At 43.9% G+C, this 19465-nt stretch overlaps 1 protein-coding gene across 1 annotated transcript; it reads left to right on the top strand.

Annotated features, from left to right (window-relative positions):
- Nucleotides 1–4704: 4704 nt before the first annotated feature.
- LOC135377310 (polycomb group RING finger protein 1-like) lies at nucleotides 4705–12641 on the top strand. The gene is made up of 6 exons (XM_064609647.1): nucleotides 4705–5245; nucleotides 7158–7260; nucleotides 7555–7707; nucleotides 8816–8957; nucleotides 10429–10648; nucleotides 12405–12641. The coding sequence occupies exons 1-6, from the start codon at nucleotides 5231–5233 to the stop codon at nucleotides 12447–12449; spliced, it is 678 nt and encodes a 225-aa protein (XP_064465717.1). The 5' UTR covers nucleotides 4705–5230; the 3' UTR covers nucleotides 12450–12641.
- The last annotated feature ends 6824 nt before the right edge of the window (nucleotides 12642–19465 follow it).

The raw sequence follows: 19465 nt of genomic DNA, 5'->3' as shown, positions 1-19465 counted from the left end.
CGGGTGTCTTGTTTATGCCTCCGCCGAAGTGTGAGTGTTTTGGTTAGGGCTCCTGGACAGCTGTGAGAATTATTTATTGGCTTTGTACCTTGGACGTTGCGCATCTGTTTCGTCCACGACCTACTAGATTATAGCGACCATGTCACAGGCACTCCTTCCCAGCGCCGCATTTTTGGAAGGTAGCCCAGTTATTGCTTCCTCAACTTCTACAATACTTTGTACTTCAGCTTACCTTAGTATTTCTGTACAAGCGGTGGATATTCCGCAGATGCTTCATTCTGAGGTTGATTGTCATCATCATTCTACGCGTTTTCATAGGAGCTATCGCTGTCGTCTGCTACGGTAGTCGTACATACGCTTCTGCGCGTTCAGAATTCATATTTCCATCGTCCAATCGTGATGCAGATCTCGCGTGCTGATGAGTAGCGCCCCTAGCGGATCGTGCGGACGGGCTTCTTATAGGGGTTGCTGATTATGACATCGTCGTTATAATCTAGTAGGTCGCGGTTTCGCCATTCTGCTCGCAGGCACCCGACACGGCAGAGAATTTGTGGTTTGAGACCCTTATCGTCCCGCTGTGGTATCAAATTCTTTTCACTGCTATGCAAATAATGCCCGAGGAAATCAGCTGAAAATTCCAGGGGTAATAACATAGACAGGAAAGTATATTCAACATGTAAGACGCTGCTGATCGGCAGGACTGTGGTACAAGTGATTGTTACCCAAACGGCGCCGCAGGAGCAGCTGGACCGCGGTTTCATCACCATTATGGCTGTCCAGAAGATATTTGGCGGCTAGAAGGGGGAACACCTCAAAGCGGGAAGCCCTTTGATAACGGAATAGATGGCGCTGCGCTACGGGTGCAGCCAGAGCCGCATATTAAAAGTGAGTCTGGCCATTGGGAGGAGTCCCAAAAAGAGTCTCGACCTGTCAGTCACAGTTTCGCTCCTCTGATTGGTTTGCTTTTTACCAAGGGGGTCGCCATGACACCTTGCTGCCACCCAACACAGCGACGACAACAAACACTGTGAAGCGGGAATTTCGTGATAAAAATTTTTCACGGACTACTTTGATTTCACGTTGCAGCTGTACATTCTCATGTAAGTTTCTCGAAAATCAGTTTCAACTGATGCTCCGCTATCGATACCTAACCGAAAATAATACGTTTTATCGTCGGTGTTAGGCCTAGTGAACACTGCGATCACAACGAAATCATAACAAAAACGGCGCTGTGCTGTAAAATTTTGTACTATTTACTTACTGAATCTTATGGATATAAACATTCTTGCATTTTTTTATTCCAACTATTCATGTAGATAAGTTAAAAAATCGTACTGACGACAGGATGTGTATCAGCAGGTGGTTCTGCCGGCAGCGGTACAACGATGGAAGCAAACGACAGTTCTCGACGTGCGCCTTGCGCAGCCTAGGTGGCGTTCATCAAATTTGCACCAAAAATCCACTGGTTTTACAGATCGCGAGAGGTATATCCATTTCAATCCCATCCAATCTACTTGCCACCCAAAATGGCGCTACCCATGATGGATAGGGGGACAAATAGTGAGGATAGGTTGATTGATAGAGCCCCATATTTCCAGACGTCATTGGTCAGAAAGCTGAAAAGGTGGGTGGAGCTTCAGGTATAGGCATGACCCATTAATGGCCAGACTCCCTTTTAATATACGGCTCTGGGTGCACCCAGTGTATCTAGGGTGCCTACTAGTATTGAGGCATCCTAGGTGTATGCTGTACTCTGCTATGACGTACTCGTGATATGCCGGACGAGCTTTGGATATTAGTCTTATTATTATTATATTTTTGTACAATTGCTGTGTTTAAACTATAGATCGTGTTCAACTTAAAAAGGAAAATAAATGTAATCCGTCAGCTCTTAAAATACCTGCGCCGCAGGTAGGATGACTGGGCTCAAAGACGTCACTCTCCCTCCTCCGCCACATAATGTAATCCATCACACTCACTCTGCTTCCGCATTGGCTGTTAAGACTGACCGCATGACACTACGCGAGACCTCCCCCATGGCGGCGCTGCACTCTCTCTCTCCTGACGCGCTATTGTGTCTCCTTATCTCCAACGGCGTATGTAGATGACGGACTAGATTTCTTTGCCTTCTTAAAGTTGAACGCGAGTAGATCAAGTGAGGCTTTCCGAGGTTGCCATATACTAGGTGACTAAGGAAGAGGAATATATCTCATAGGGTTAAAAACAATGATTGGCAAAGTACCTCGAAACTGTACTTATGAAAAGTACCAAGTACCTGAAATCAGTGGCACTTGAGGTACACTACAAGGTACCATATTGCAAGGTACTTAAAGTAACTTGTCAAGACACATTGTCGTTTGTATCTTATTGTTCGGTGGTGTCAAAGAGCGATAAAGCAATTATGTTTTGAATGGCAATGTTTAGCTCGTGCTTTTTACGAAGCACGGGTTCATGTCTTACTGATGAATGTAAACTTAACAGATGGGATTATTTCCGTTTACGCTTTCACGACAATCTGCTGTGCTAGTGCAAATTATCCATCTGCCCAGTGGAAAGGGTGTCAACCTCTAGGTGTTATGTGCACGAAGAAGGACAAAAAGGAAACAAGGATTTCCCAGCTCTTCTCACTGTGTCCTGCCAAATCACGGGATTTCTAAAGGAACGCAAGCGAGCAAGAAGTGGAATGTAAAACGTCCCGCTTTATGCATGTTTTTTTGCAATAAAGATCTCTATGTTACCACAGGAAGAGGGGAAAAATGTTAAACTGTGTAAAACGAATTAAGCATGTATCCCTTCTAGTCTCCCCCTTACTCATTCATCATATAAGTAAAACCCAATAACGCATTGTGAAGAAATATGACAACTGAAAGCAACAGCGTGACAGGGCAATAAAATCGGGAATTGTGAACAGGAGAAAATATTGAAAAACAAGCTGCCGCGCTTTTTATAGCATTACGTGTGTGCGAAGTTTTCTTCCCGACTTTGGGCTGTTGAAGGATATAAAAGTGGTAATTGTTATGGCTTCTCAACATTTCAAACCTGTCATCGCTGTTTTTTTTTTGTTTTTTTTTGTCTAAAACGGCCCTACTCAACACACAAAAATTATCTACGGTATGTAGCTTTTTCTTTTTTGCATTACCAGTGGGCATACCTGGGCAGTAATGTCATTACTGTAATGAAATTATAGTAATGACAGCCTGTGGCAGTATAGTAGTATAGTCTGTGGTGATGGGTAATTCTCTTGGACGACCCAAAGGAGGAAAAAACTGCCTCTCAGAAGACGATGTCGTTGCACGCGGGTTTGAGCGTCCCCTGCAAGGCTATTTCTTGAGGCATTCTAGTGATTTCTTGCTCTGAATTTGGACAACCTAGGGCATAAGAGGCTCCTGCGTTAGCAGTGCTGTGGCGGTTTTTGTTTGTCTGAAAAAAAAAAAAGTCAAAATTGACTCAAAGCGCCATATTCACAGGAACTTTCCGGACGATGTACAAAACGCATAAGATTGAGCTTTATGCCATTTAATATGTCATTCATGGGGCTATCAAATGGTATATAATTCATTGCTCTATCTACTCTATCATGAACGTAAGCGATACCTCTTTAAGTAGCACCATACCTCCGAAAAATGACGAATTTCGGAAGCATTTATCTAAAAAAAAAAAAAACTCCGAAAGAATTGCTCAAAACTTTGATATGTGGTAGACAGACCCTTACACTACACACCGAAGAAAAATCAAAATTCGGACTTGAACGGTAGGCGCACTGTGAATTTTTTGCCGGCCCTATACGCGGAACCCATTCAACCAGTGTTTTGCCCCACGCGGGAGACACAGTGAAAAAAATTCACAGTGCGCCTACCGACAAAGTCCGAATTTTGATTTTTCTTCGGTGTGTAGTGTAAGGGTCTATCTACGACATACCAAAGTTTTGAGCAAGTTTTTGGCGTTCTTTTGTTTAGATAAATGCTTCCGAAATTCGTCATTTTTCGGAGATATGGTGCTACTTAAAGAGGTATCGCTTACGTTCCTGATAGAGCAGAGCAACAAATTATGTATCATTCGATAGACCCACGAATGACAAATTAAATGGCATAAAGCTTAATCTTATCCGTTTTACAGATCGTCCGGAAAGTTGCAGTAAATATGGTGCGTTTTGGCGCTTCGAGTCAACTTTGATATTTTTTTTTTAAGACAGACAAAAACCGACACAACACTGCACTCACCGATGGCGTGCAACACATTTTTTTCCCCCCGTTCATTTGAGACATCAAATGTACTGGCTTGTTCGATTTGAGATGGAACTAGCTAGCGGCAATGGGAGGCGACGATGGAGGCTTCGTAAATTTCAATTCCGGGCAGCCTAACTTTTCCACTTCCACTAGGATGACGATTGGGATGAAGCGCTTCCCTAAATGGCAGTCCAAACGAAAAATAAACGTGCGTTCATCCGAATGTGCAACTCAAGCACCTTGTGCATGTGTAAAAAGAAATAGGGCTTCATTATTCTGCTAGCAGACGACACCGATATCAGAACTAAGCCAACTTTACGCCAACACAGATTAACGATCGGGTATGATGAACGTAGCTATTTTGGACGCACTATAATTATGCCCCAGCTATTGTGATAGTAGCAAGTAATGTTCGCCATTTCACCCGTAGCGAGGTACTCGCACGTTGTCATCCAGCATGATTGCCATCGCAGCCAACTTAAAAATGGCGCAGTCGACTAACGATTTCGCGACTTCGCACAATAAAGTGCACGCTGCGACGAACTTAAACGCCTGCAATATACGAAGGCAATGCTTAGTTCGGGTATAATGTAAGTCACCAAAGAAGCCCCATCTATTTTGTTCTACTCCTGGTAACGTTTGTTTCAAAGCTCTGTTTACGTCATAGGCGTCATGCGCATGTGTTACGAACAAGGTTGCAATGACAAATCTCCGTATATTGCGAAATAGCGTCCGCGTGGTGTATTGTGCGCAGTTCAACCAACACGTGTACCTCCGGCTCATCGCGTAATTTGAAGCTTGTTGACGGTAGGGCATGCTTTCTTATTTAAATTGTGCGTTTTGTGCGAGGCGATTTTTGCGTGATGCTCTTCCAGCTCGGGACGTCACAAGTTCTTAAATATCGTACTAACACAGTAATTACTTGAGTTTGAAAGTAATACTTCAACTTCGCGCGTTGATTGACGGAACTGTTTTCGAACCACGACTGGGCCTTGAGCAGCCGGATGACTGGAAAACAGGTAATTCACGACAAGTGTGTGGTTTCTGCTTTTTAGGTTTATGGGTGCCTGCCTAAAAAGCGCATCTGATCTTAATTATCGCTGTTGGACGCCTTACTCTTTTCGTTTTCATCGACATTCATTTGTACGAGAAATGAATGACATGTCGAAACGTAAAGCTGTTTATTGGTGCAGTTTGTACTTTTGGGGGGAAACTTTTCTTGCAAGCGTCCAATCATTGCAAGTCCACGGAACATTGGAGAAACTGTTACGATGACAAGCAAAGAGGAAGGATGACCTGGACCCAAATAAAGTGACACAATTTGTGCCACAAATATCTGTGGCGAATATCTATCGTGATGAACTGAATTGATTGGAAGCTTGAATGAATGAATGAATATCCTTGAATGAATTGAATATTGAAGCTTGTATGGAATCTTGGAGAGCATTGTCTATTCAGAATGCATTCTAATCCTCAGTTGTTGATAATGCAACAGTGCAACAGGGCCATGGCTATTAAATAAAGGAATTAATAGCGTTGTGGTGGATGGGGCAATTAAACATACGACAAACACAACACAATTGAATGAAGAACATTGCCATGGCTCACCATGAGCTGTGCTGGAAACAACATCTGTCTAGAGGAGGTGAGGAACCAAGGTGGCCATAATCCCTCAGCAATCCCAAAGAGGTGTACATACACTGCTGCTCGGAATGAAACTTTTAAAGCTGCACTTCCACAATACCCAGGAATACAATTTCAGCCTAGTTTCAGAGCATATCAGACTGTATGTGACCCTCCCTTTAAAGTACTGCAGTGGAAGAAAAATAGACATTTATTTTATTTGGTATTATAAATCCAGCTCACTCAGAGACGCAAATCGTAATCCCGCCTGCAAGACTTGATGGTTTGGGATTCTCCAAGGGGTAGGTGAGAAGCAACGGCCACTCTTTGTCAGAAGACTGCCAGCAGCTGTGGGCGGTTTTAGGAGCAGTGTTGCCAGACACGTGGGCAGATTGGGCACCCATTTGTACTTGTCAGAACTAGAATTTAATTTTGTGATACTTCACATAGAGAAACAATATTTTGAGACATGTACATTGCAATGACAGTACAAAATGAGATCACTAATAACGTTAATGTGCAATAGTTACTAGCACTGCCGGGGAAGTGCCTTCGTTCTAGAATTCTGCTCGGTGGTTTGCATTTATGAGCAATTGTGCAATTTATTGCAATAATAATAATAATAATTTGGGCGCTCAGGCACCCACGCACAACACAATATCTTATCCTTCAACATCTATAATTCGAGAGGCTATTCGAGAAGTATCGCATACCCAGGATTCACAACCTTTATTGCTATAGGCTCATCCTGGCGTACCGAAGGGCAGTTAAGGAAAACTTATGTGACCTCCTGGACGTAGCAAGCTTAGAAATTACTAATCCTGTTTACAATTACCGCCACCCTTTAACATATGAAGTTCCACAGTGCCGGACGTCGTATGGGTTCCACAGGTTGCAATATAATTTAGTTAGATTACTCAATGATAATACATGCGATCTGCTGTCTTTACATAGAAATGATTTGCTAACATACTTTTGTAATTTAGATTAATCACTACTGTATATAAACGTTACATTGCTGTAGCATGAGTAAGGTTCGAAGCTGATCTCTGTTATTGATGATTGAGTGACATTTCTGTACCTGTTTACCACTGTGCATAGTGTTGCATACATTGCGATTATTTAATGTGCTGCTGTAGGGGGTAGAGGCCTTGTCAAGTCTCCTGTGACTTTTTAGCCTCTGCTCCTAATCACTTGTGTGATGAAATAAATAAATATAAGAGTTTGACGAATTAATGCTTTGCGTTCATTTTGCAGTATTGACTAAATAAAGATTACGATTATGGAGCAGTCGGGTGTCTTTTTCAGACATCCAGGCTTTACATTCGTGACCTGAACCCGCACATAGTCTGTCTGTTGTGTGCTGGCTACCTGATCGATGCTGCTAGTATCACGGAGTGCCTGCATACATGTAAGTTCCCTATTATTCATTTTTCTTTTTTTTTCGTGGCAAAGTTGGCTTTTGGTCGCGGAACTCTCATAATCCCCCCCAAAAAAACATCCATTGCATTGTTTGTGAGCGAAAGAAATGCTTTCCCCCTCCTCCTAATGAAGGCTCTCTCCGCAAATGAGATCGTTCGAGGGGGGCCTTATTGAGGAGGAGAGGCAAAATGCTTTACTGTCTGCAGCTGATGACTGACCCTGTAGAGATAAATGTAGGTCTTTCGGGGGTAAGTCTGCTCATGTAATGCTTCTCTCGTTTCAGTCTGCAAGAGCTGCATCGTGAAGTACCTTCAAACGAGCCGACTCTGCCCTATATGCAACACCAAAGTGCACGAAACGCAGCCGCACCTAAGTCTGCGTCAAGATCGTACCCTCCAGGACATCGTCTACAAGGTCGTTCCTGAGCTCTTGGAAAGTACGGACAGGCCTTATAACATATTTGAACCGAGTCTCGCGTGCTACCTGCAAAGCATGCGGGCGAATATTTGCGCATGCTCTTTCTAGATCTTTTGTCACCTTTTCTTCCATGTTAGAGAATGTACCGAAAGAATAACTTGGCATAATCGGTCTCCAGGTAGCAGCTCGCCTTGGGACGGCTCTGCTCAAGCGTATATCTGACAAGTTGTTTGTGACAAGTACGAGAAACCCAGTGTGAACTGGAGAGTACGGCTCTGATGTCTGAGCAGCATCTGCTGACAGAAAGAACACACCACATAGCAAAAATATGTATTGGGAATTGAGTTTTTTCGTGAGATATACATAAAGGAAAAATTAACATTTCCGCAAAGTGGGATTTACAAACGCGTGCGCAAGAGACAACGAGAGGAAAATGTTGCAGCATTCTCCCAAGATCGCTTACTGACTCGTCCCGCACACTTTTCCAGCCTTTTGGAACTTTTCAGTACGCAAAGAAAATTAAACTAGACTCTGACAATTTCTCTCTGGGCATTCCCGTTGTGAAATTTTCTTTCGTCGTGACATGTTCAGCCGTGTAAGTCCCAGCGGCATCAGTCGGGGACTAATCGGGTATAAAATACTCGGGGACTAATCGGGAAAATGTTGCAGGTCGATTGAAACCCTCGCATTCTGCAGTATATGGAATATTTCGCGGAAAACACGAGACGAGGCCAATTCCACGAAATTTTGTGGATTCGCAGAATCCACTAGGGGCTCTATTCGCTCGGAGATCGAACAGTGTCACCGCGCTGTGGAGAAACTATGAACTAGCGTAGTGTAGATAGCTTCCTCGCGTCACACGTTTATGCCGCGTTCAGTGCAGTAGGTGGAGCATTGGGGAACCGAACAGTATCGTACCATTGCGGCACAAGTTATCTTCCGGTGAATACACGCGAGAATTACAGAAAAGAAAAAAAAAACATCAACTTTAAACATCTGTCAGCGTGTTATCCACACTAGAAAGGTGACAGTGTCGCCCCCTGTAGGTCAATCTCGCAGTGAATATATACCTGCACAAGACCCCCCCGTTTATTTGTTATTCTAACTGCTTTTATCCTGGGTCGTAGATGAGACAAAACAGAGAAAGGAATTCGAGGAGCGGCGAGGTGAAGCAATAGCTGAGCAAAGGGTGGAAGAGGAAAGGCAACTGTCCCACACGCACCACTATGCCAATGACGAGCTCGTGCACATCTGTTTGGAACCTACCAGGTGTGTGCCTTGCATTCTTCTTTGCATAATCATCCTGTTGAAGACTGTGGGGATGTTTCAGTACGGAATGTCTGGCGCAATTGTTAGGAATGGTGTGACATGAAAGGAAGAAAAGGACAATTTGGGATCAGAGTGAAATCGGATTAAAGCGATTCATTGGTTAAGCCGTCGAATCTCCTTTCGTGGGTCTTGTTGCTTTTGTAAGCAACGTCATCGCTGGCGATCGCCAGGGCTTGACAGCAACGTTTGAAGCTGTTTCACACTGGGGGGTGTGTCTGCTGTCGTTAAGTAGGGAACCTACTGCTAGGGTGCATGTTGTTCCGGGACCCAACGAGAGTACGCCAAGTGTGACCAAGGCCAGTTTAATAATTTCGAGTGGCGCCAAAAGCTTATAAGCCAAAGTCCATTAGTGACATCACGTGGCATGCCACCCTTGTGTACTTCCTTCATTGTCCTCATTATGACATTGGCCCAGGCAAAGAAGAAGACTACAGTGAATATGTAACGCCGAAGCGTCTGCTACCGCTTCGGAGACGCCATGCGTTCTCTGGCTACGTGATGTCCAAAACGGAGGGTTTGAAGACTGTCCACGACACAACCACGATTTTTTGGGACCGCAGACACCACGGGAAGAACGAGTGGTGCAGCCCGAAATTAACTGCGCTTGTACAGCGAAAACCCCGTGCTCCCCGACAGTGTGCAGCCTGTCCGACCGTTTTCACCGCACAGTTGGTTCAGTGGCTAACAGGTGGCGCCACAATACCGCCGCCATCGCTTGCTTTCTGCTGCTGTGAATTCTGAGATTGCACAGAAGCCACGGATATATTACTCTTGCGATCGTAATCTTATTTTCTCAGGCTGCATATAAGTGCATTTTCTCTGGCTTTTTTTTTTGGAAAACGTGATATAAATCATATAAAGACTGGAAGTCCACAAGAAACAGCTTGCAATGTTCATAGCAGACGGTTTTTCCTACGAACGAATGAGGGGCTCTCTACCACCAACGTCACAGTAGAGTGGGTGTGGTCTGCAGTTGGAGCGCTCCGGCGTGTCACCGCGGCAGCCATTTTCCAAATTTATTGCACCGTGGTGAAACAACTTTGGACAGAAATATTTTGTGGGAATACTTTTCACATACTGCTTTACAAGATGACAGCAGTTTTTGGCCATGTTAGATACCACTTTAATGCTCCTTTAAAACTCATTTATTTAGTACGTAAGCTGTTTTTGGAAGAGAAATTTGGCCAAATTGACTCTGAAGCGGTGACGGACATTACCCCAATCGGTATCATACATACGTTCCCGGATGCGATAGTCCCTCACGAGTGCGGCACTTTTCTTTTGGACGCACCTAGAAATTGCAGGTAGACTTTTATAGGGTAACAGCATGTACTTCGAGCTTGCATCACCTTGCGTCACCTTGCCTGTGAAAACGTCTGACGTGAACTTATGTGGTTGCGCCACCATGCAGCAAAGGCGGAAATGGGTTCCTGTGGACGGGTCGTTGGTACGTGCGGTGCTCGGGACGAGCCCGGGTGTCTCACCTGGGGCAGCTGGTGGTGCGGCGCTGGCAGTCCAAGCGGAGGAGCAGCGATTCCTCTGGCCCGGAGATCGAGCTGCTGTGCCGGGGCCACCGTCTCTGCCCGTCCCATTGCCTTAAGAGAGTGTGGCTTACCCACTGGCTGGACCAAGTGAGTTTCGGGGAAAATTTACTAATATGCCACGCTCTGTGCTGGGGACTTTGAAGCGTGAATGCTTTTGTAAAACAATTATTTGCTCAAAGAGGTAACGTTTCTTTGAGTTGGAGGAACACACAAGACGAAGAGGACAACGCGAAGACTTTTTAGGTCTCGCGTCGTCCTCTCGGTCTTGTGCTTTCCGCGGTACACCAGCTCGCTTTCACAGAGTCTAATTTGCTCGTCAATTATTTGCTCTCAAGTGGTTTTCTGTTGCGCTCGAATGCACCAAGGTTTTACCAGCTTTTATTGGTTCGTTATTTAGCGAGGAGTCATTGTGCGAGAAATGCTTTTTTCCTGGATGTTGTAAATATTTTAGCGAGAAATATTAATGTTGAAAAATGTTGTCACGGCGCATCTATTTATCGCATTGATGGTTGTATTAATGTGAAATAATTTATCATTAATAATTTGCCTAGTGCCTCGGTAAGAACTTGTGTTGTGTTGAGTATCTTGAATTCAGTCTAAAATTGGTTCAAAATCTTGGGCATCAGCATTGAAAACTGCGCCGCTAATCTCTGCGAGACACGTTTCACCGCTTAATGGTCTGTGACACTTGATTGTGCATTGGTTGGTGTCATTTGCATAGCTTAGTATACCCCGTCAAACATAGTTTGTCATTTGATACAGCAGATGGTGAACAGGCACAATGGTCACTTGAAAACCACATGCTTATAAGTAGGGAGTGACTTTTTAGGGTTAAACCCGTATCCGCCCGATATTTACCCCCCCGAACGAAATCTGTAAAATTCTGGTTTAACCCGAATCTACCCGAAAACATCCGGGTCGCGTGGTACACTCATAAGCATGCATTAAAATAAAGTTTGATAACATTTATAAACATTAGTTCCATGTTAAGACAAATTTTTATTAAACAAAATAAATAAATCGCCCGAATACACCCGAATTCCTGACGACAGAATATGCTGTAACGGGATTTAACCCGAATACGCCCGAATTTTCAAATGAAAAATATCACCCGATATTTACCCCCCGAATTTGGCCAAAAATAAAACCCGAAAAAGTCAGGCCCTACTTATAAGCAGGGTGTGACTTTTTCGGGTTAAACCCGATTCCGCCCGGTTATTCCCCCCGAACTGACCTCCGACCAATTCGGGTTAAACCCGACTTATCCCATGAATTCCAGTCACTGTGGAATCCTCAAGTGGCGTTTCCACTGGAGACGAACAAAGGTAGTCACGTGTAACGCATGTAAAAATTGGGTCACTTACGTTCCCAGCAACACACCCATCTGTGTCAACACTGTCTATACCTTTGGGGATTACCGCTGGAAGGTTACGATCTCGCAAAAAAAACAACAACAAAGAAACAAAAAAAGAGAGATTAGGAAAGGACTTAATAAGACAAGAGGAGAACCAAAAACACCCGAAAGCACAATTATCGCAAGATTTCTCCCCGAATTACAGGTTTTAAAAGAGCGCCCGATTTTTACCCCCTCCAAATCTGAGACAGGCATTTAACCCGAAAAAGTCACTCCCCACTTACGAGTATCATTAAGCGCCGCGGGGCTTTGGAGCCGGATAGTCGAGTTCTGGCCAATCGCGACGCACGGAAGAGTACCCCGGTGCACGTAAACGGTGCAATGAACCAAGTGTCACGACCCCATTGGGCAATCGGAAATGGTGCAGATACAAAGAGTAGGTATCTTGCTAAAAAAAACATACATGAGCATCATTTTGAACTCTTTCAGGCACCTCCTTTACTACTGCAATTCCACATTAAAAGTAGCATGTAGCAGTATAGGCGGGAGACGTGCAGAAGGACAACGTAGTTGGCAGCCGTGCCCGTCGCATCCTGCCCTTACGGAGACTTTAGTGACACGAACTCGACTGCATTTTGTGAGATTGAGAAACATTTGGCAAGACTATCATCCCAGTGCCACATAGACCATCAATTTTCTTTCCCACCGTCAGCATGGTTTCATGGTCATGGTTTCATGGTCAAGGTCATGGTCATGGTCAACATGGTTTCATCCCAAGTGCAATTTTTGCAGCGATGAATGTGACATGCAGGCTTGTATTAAGCTATGCCCAGTGCTCAGTGCAAGGCGGGGACTGGTACCGCATCACCCAAGTCGACAAGCGATTCTGCATGTGTGTGTCTTCCATGAGTTGTGGCTAGCGTCTCGAGCCCGCAGAAATGGAATGCAGAGTAGTGGCCCACAGAACGGCGCAGCATTTACTCCATGGAAGCGGTGCGTTGTGTTGCCTTCATAAAGAGCTTTGTGGGGTGATTTGATCCTAGTATAAATTTCGAAATGACTGAGCATCTCGGTGCAGAGTTAGTGGTTGGGACCAAGCTGTCTTGCAATGACAGTCTTGCTTCAGTTCCGCGCATCTGTGCAGCAGCGTCTCAATCACTGCCATTTTGATTGTTTTGATTACGGCAGTGCTTCCCAAACTGTGGGTTCAGTGGGGGGAACTTGAAAAAGAGGGACAGCAACAGTTTCTGCTCAAGTCACTTCCCCAATTTTGGCCAGGGCTGGCAGGGAAGTACACGATCTGGAGTACTAAAGCCACGAGAATCCTTCTCTTTTTTGCCACAACATACTTTTGCCAACTTTGCTTACCGTTGTGGCGTCGATGAAAACAAAGTAGAGGTGGCAGCGCAGCACAGAGCCGGAACTGAGAGTTGCTGTGTCCAAAACTCCGCCCTTGTTTTGACGCACTGTTCCCTAAAAAACAAGCTCACTGCAGTCATTCCTGCTGGCAGGTGTTCTTTTCTTTGCTCGTTTTTACGATGGGTTCTAGCCCCGCTGATTGGCTCTGGCTTCAGTGTCAAATGAGATTGCAGCGTCAGTTTTGTGCTTTACGGTTCACACACTGAAATCGAAAAGCTTGCGGCATTGCGAAAAAGGGGGGGGGGGGGTTGCGACGATATATTTTATATTTTTGATGGGTCGCAGGTTAGCAGAGTTTGGGAATCACTGAATTATGGGGTTCGTAAATTTTCCATCGGAACTCTGCACCGTGATGCTCATTCACTTCGAAGTTTGCCAGGACTGAATTGGCTTGGGAGCTTTATGTGAGAACAACACAGTGCTCCACCTGCATCCAGTAATTGCTGAGCACAGTGCGCTGGCACACATTTGTAGGTTGCTACCCTGTATTTCACTAATATTTTCAAAGTTTTGGTAAAGTCCAGCCAGTTGCCGATATTTGTTTTACCTTTTTCTTCAAAATTCCTCTGGAATCCAACCTAGTGCTGCCAACTGAGTTTTTGAATCACTCATCTGGCATTTGCGTAGAATAACTTAAATTGACACACAAAAAAATCCGACTGACATGCGTAATGTGGTTGCTTTCAAGCAGCACGCACCCTGCCTGATGCAGATGGACTATGAGTAGGGCCTGACTTTTTCGGGTTAAACCCGTATCCGCCCGATATTTACCCCCCCCCCCCCCCCCCGAACGAAATCTGTAAAATTCGGGTTTAACCCGAATCTACCCGAAAACGTCCGGGTCGTGTGGCACGCTCGTAAGCGTGCATTAAAATAAAGTTTGATAACATTGCTAAGCATTAGTTTCATGTTAAGACAAATTTTTATTAAACAGAAAAAAAAATCACCCGAATACACCCGAATTCCTGACGACAGAATATGCCGTAACGGGATTTAACCCAAATACACCCGAATTTTCGACTGAAAAATATCACCCGATATTTACCCCCCGAATTTGGCCAAAAATAAAACACGAAAAGAGTCAGGCCCTAACTATGAGGCAGCATTTTCTGCAGAAGTACCGCGGGTGGGGGGTGACTGGGGCGTGATACCGCAAAGACTTACTGCGATGAATGTGTCGGGGGGGGGGGGGACGCCGAACTTATCCTACATTATTGAGATTTTGAACTCACTAACATAATCTGAATGAATTCAACTACCCATTACTTAGTTATTGTGGCTTTAAGCCCTCACGAAGAAAATGTCATATATTTACTTGATGCTTCGGACAATCAGAAAGGCACGCATATCTAGTCCTCTGTCTTCTCTTGAAGGTCCCATGGCCTTGTCCAGTATTGCAGAAAGCTAGAGCATCTAAGAACGGTTTCTTGTAAAGATAAACTTAAAGTCGTTAGAAATTGTGTTGCTCGTTATGTACATTGTACACACGGTGTAAAAAAAAACTTTGCCAGTGCAAAAACCTCGGTTTAGCCTGTGATGTGGTTAGCCTTTGCGGTCAGTCTCGGTGTGGTCGCCTCTCGGCGATGGGTGCTGTGAGGTCACGCTGCCGTGTTTGCACTCGGCGTACTAAAGTGGAGACATAAATAAAGCACTATCTAAAAGGAGCCGTAGCTCCGTAAACAGGCTGTAGGCGAATAGCCGCACCATTAGGATTTTACAGTCGCGTTGAAATCGATGAGTCTTAACAAATGCAAGAGTCTCACTCTACACCTGTAAATGAAGAAGTGGTACGTTAAGGCAAAAGGCAGCGTAAACAGCTTCCTTTGTTAAAATAATACTTAATACTGGGTTAAATAATAAAATAATACCAAATAATCACTTCTCAGTACAGTCCTACGAGAAATTTTATAACTTATTGCATTAACGACAAAATACAGACACAAAATAGTCAGATAGAGGGTTTAAATTCATGCCTGCATTCTTGTTAGACATGGTGTGCTATTGTTTCCATTGAATTGAGAGGGCGCGCAGTGCAGAGGCTTGCCACTTAATCAGCCTTGTGTTATGTTGCGGAGGTCACCGCTCGCATGCTTTTGTGTACAGAGATTCATTCCGAACCAGTCAGTAGAAAGACATTGTATTTTGTGCTAAATGTTACAACTACAAATGTCAATCACTCTTTGCTGCATTGTTGTTCATTCTCATATGAAGCATATGATATGTAAGAGTACCATCAACATTAATATGCCATTGATAACTACTATAGGTCACACGGCAGTACACCCTAAAAACTCAACCTGGCGCCATAACATGCTCTGCGTGAACTATCGTGCAAGAGCTTTATCAAAGTCTCTCTGAATTTGTAGCAGATGTCGTGTGTGTATGCCCATCAGTGACAGTTCAACAAAATGGGTCGAGAAGGGCATACTCACTGGTGCTACGCGAGCAAGAGAGTGTGATACTGTTTTACACCATGGTCTGACGAGAGCACTTTATGTGAAGCGGATGTAACAGAAAAAAATATTGTGTCGTAATGATACCATATTTTCTCTTTAATATAAGATTGCCTCATAATGTGGAACGAAATTTCGAGCTGCTTTCTTTCCTTTGCTATTGTGAAGTGCACATTGTGCAACACACAAACGTGATTGCTTTTTTTTGTGGAATGACAGGTGTAAAAAAAATACCAACCAAAACTATCTGGGATCTTGTGTGTCCATCCAAAGATGGGTGCAGAGAATTTGAAAGGGGACTCGAATTAGGAAAATTTTATGCTCCGAATCTAGGGTTGCCGTCGAGTAGTACAAGATGGCAAGATGGCTAGGCAAATGTCACTCTCATTCTAAAAAAAAAAAAAAAAGACTAAGAAGCTGTCTTATATATATATATGAAAATATGGTAAGTAGAACACTGTGGCGGGCCTGCTGTCAGTAAAAAAAAAAAAGCATCGGGGGAATTTTCAGCACAATCAATCATCAGAGTCATGCAATAAATGCTGTAGTTTCATTTGATCATAAAATTGTATGCTCTCAACACCTTCTGCAATCTATTGGCTCTTCACCATTGCCATGATGACACGAAAGGTTGCCCAGTGGCAACACCACCTGGGCTGGTCCACTGGCTGCCAGGTGTAATGTACTGCTAATATTCTCCAGAAAACGCATCCACACCTTTAGTTACGCTAACCAGGGAAGTGAGACACCTTTGGCCATACAGACATAGTTGTAGCTGAGGCAATGAAACATAGGAGGAGAAAGCCAACACTTAAGCTTCACAGTGTGCATGCTTTGACTAAAGAATGTCAGTTGATGAAAAGGCACCAGCGGTAGAATTCCAACCCTTCCATATCTGGTCGGCGGTACTACCTGCTACTACACGGTCGTGTTAGCCATACCCTCTCATCAATGTACAGCTCCGGTCAACCTTAATAATAACACTTAGAAAGTTGTGGCATCGCTCCCGAGCACGATCGCAGCAATCCTTGGGGCCACGAGGAAATCTTAATTAGACAAAATGATTATGTTAGTTTAACGCAATGACTTTGTTCACTTAACATTCCCCCAGTGCACCAAGGGTGGCTGTTATCGCGCTGGGAAATGGGACCAAATTTTTTCAGTGTTATTATTAAGGTTGACCGGAGCTGTACCAAGCCACGCTAGGAAACACAGGGACGCCATCGACACATGCTCTCTTACATTGTCGCCAGTTACGCTCATCGCCACGGCAACAACAGTGTAATACCCCTGTTGCCCGGCAAAGTGAATGTCATTCCCGACGAATGACAGTTACGTTGAATGTCATTTGCTCGAGCAAGATGGAGCTACATGGCAGAGAAAGATGTCATTCGCTAGTGACGACAACGATCTGTTTAATAGTTTGACCGTGTTACGTGTGAATACTGGTGGACAGATTTATTGTCTACCTTAAAAACTATACGTATGGACATCGTTGGCACAACTAAACTACTATTTGCTTCGCTTTGACAATCGTGGTAGGCCCGGACAAGTACGTAACCGAATCGCAATTGACAGGCAAGATGGCGGTGAGTATGGCTGTATGGTGTTTAGGCGTGGCACAAATCAGCTTGGCACTGAACGAGTTGAGTCGGAACAAGAGTAGTCTTTGAAAATTGTGTAAGGACTCCCCTTAATTTCAGAAATAAAGAAGCACGGAAAAACTTATGGGACAATAACTTCCAATTCCGCGTGTCTTTTTTTTTTTTTAATGCTTAATGTGTTTTTTTTTTGCTGCCTCTCTGCCGTCGAGGGTGCGTAGTTGGTGCAAGAGAGAAAAGCAGATGATCTCCCCAAACTCATTCGCTGAGTGAATGCCAGTTTCATGAAATGCCATTTGGTGTCACCATGTGGCACTGAACGAATGTCATGCAGTGTGAATGAGGGTTAGAGTTCCACTGCTGGTGCCTTTTTCCATCAACCGACATTCTTTAATCGAGGCAGCACGTCACAAAGAAGGCTTTGTCTATACTAGATGGCCTCTCAACAGCTTAGCGTTTTGTGATAGCCTGTGTAAAAAGTTGCTGTCTCTGCAGCCGACGAAAGTTGTGTACGTTTGCAAATGATTAAAAGCTGTTGGGAGGGCAACACTTGTTGACATTTTCATAAATGACAAAAGTGAAGGCACCATATGTTGCAGAGGGTGTTTGTGCTCTACATTTTTCAGGCTGCTGGTTACTACCTTGGTTGTATGCAAACGTTTTGTTTTCGAGGCACAATTGGCCACGAATGTTAAGAGCAAAAAATAAATGGGACATGCTTTTTATTGTACACAGAGTACCTCGATATTTTCTTCCTACTTAGGAGATGGTGTTTTGCATATTGCTCATTTTTATTTGGTCACTGACAATACTGGTGGTATAAAAATGTTCAGAGTTGTCCAACAAGCACTTTTTGACTGATTTTCTGTTGTACATACGGTAACAAACTGGTACAGGTAGGCATTTTCTTATTTTCTCCTCAAGCCTATAAAGCCCATTTTGTTGCACTAAAATCATCAAAACACGTAATTTTTTTTTTTTATGATCTTGAAGCTCTTTAATACACTATAGTTTAACGGTATCAATTTTAAGTATGGCGAGAAATTTTTAAAAATGCAGCCAGGCAAGTCCTTGTAGGACCACACATGATGAATATTTTGCTGTTTTTGCTTTTTCAGGAAAAGAATTGAAAACTTGTTCATGAACTTGTTCATGAACTTGTTCATGAATCTCTGCGGGACAATTTTTCGTTTCATCTTCACTTTCCCATATTTGCTGTAGCACTCACGTAGCGTCCTTGCTGTTACGATTTTTGCATTGCGTACACATATTGATAGTTCGCAACAACTTTTCAAATTTTCTTTCGCTCGCATCACAAATTTTTTTTTCGCTCCCCAGACAGGTGCGAAAATGCACGGGCCTAAAAAAAAAAAACACGTTAAAAAAACGAAACACGCTCTCGCCAGGTCTGGTTTCTACGTGCACAATGCCCGCTTTATTTTGATGCGCCGATTCCGCATATCCCACTGGCGCTGTCAAATTACTGCAATGTATGTTTGTAAAAATACTATGGTGGTATTGAAAAAATAGTTGTCAAAGGAGGGAGACCGCAGAAAGGAACAAAAAAATGTTACGTAAAAATAAGCCTATATAAGTATGGCACAATCAAACGCAAGTTATTGCCCTGTGATTCACCAACATGAGAAAGCAACCTTTTGGGAAAAAACGTGTCACGAACAGCTCGGAAACTTCGCACTTGTTTTCTTTTCTTTTTTTTTAAATCCTGTTCGAGACCGAAACTGGCACACACGCAAAAAGTTTGTCAAAAAACCTAGTTAGGTGTACAACGGTGTTGTACATCTTTGTGCCGCATGGCCGCCCAGCCTTGGCCAATGAGGATGAGGTCGTTCCTGCAGAGTGCCTGGGCAAGAGGGCCAGCGAGCATTTGGCACCAGTAGCTGCAATTCTTGTGAACCAAACCCCCCCCCAACTTGAGGTTGCTCAACCGCAAATCGTTACTGTTGAACCACCTCATGAGGGGTGGTCTGCACTAGAATTATGCTTCGAGGGTCTTCTTGAATGCGACGACTTTTCCTTCATCAATGCTGAGCATTTTCTATGGCATTGTTTTTGTGTA

Source organism: Ornithodoros turicata, chromosome 1, assembly GCF_037126465.1.
Source record: "Ornithodoros turicata isolate Travis chromosome 1, ASM3712646v1, whole genome shotgun sequence".
Classification (NCBI taxonomy): domain Eukaryota; kingdom Metazoa; phylum Arthropoda; class Arachnida; order Ixodida; family Argasidae; genus Ornithodoros; species Ornithodoros turicata.
The sequence above is the reverse complement of the archived record's forward strand: the minus strand, read 5'-3'. Positions and strand labels throughout refer to the sequence as shown.

Coding starts and splice junctions, on each gene's coding strand:
- LOC135377310 (XM_064609647.1), top strand. Junction 7,708..8,815: donor CGTTCCTGAGCTCTTGGAAA/GTACGGACAGGC, acceptor CCTGGGTCGTAG/ATGAGACAAAACAGAGAAAG. Junction 8,958..10,428: donor ATCTGTTTGGAACCTACCAG/GTGTGTGCCTTG, acceptor GCCACCATGCAG/CAAAGGCGGAAATGGGTTCC.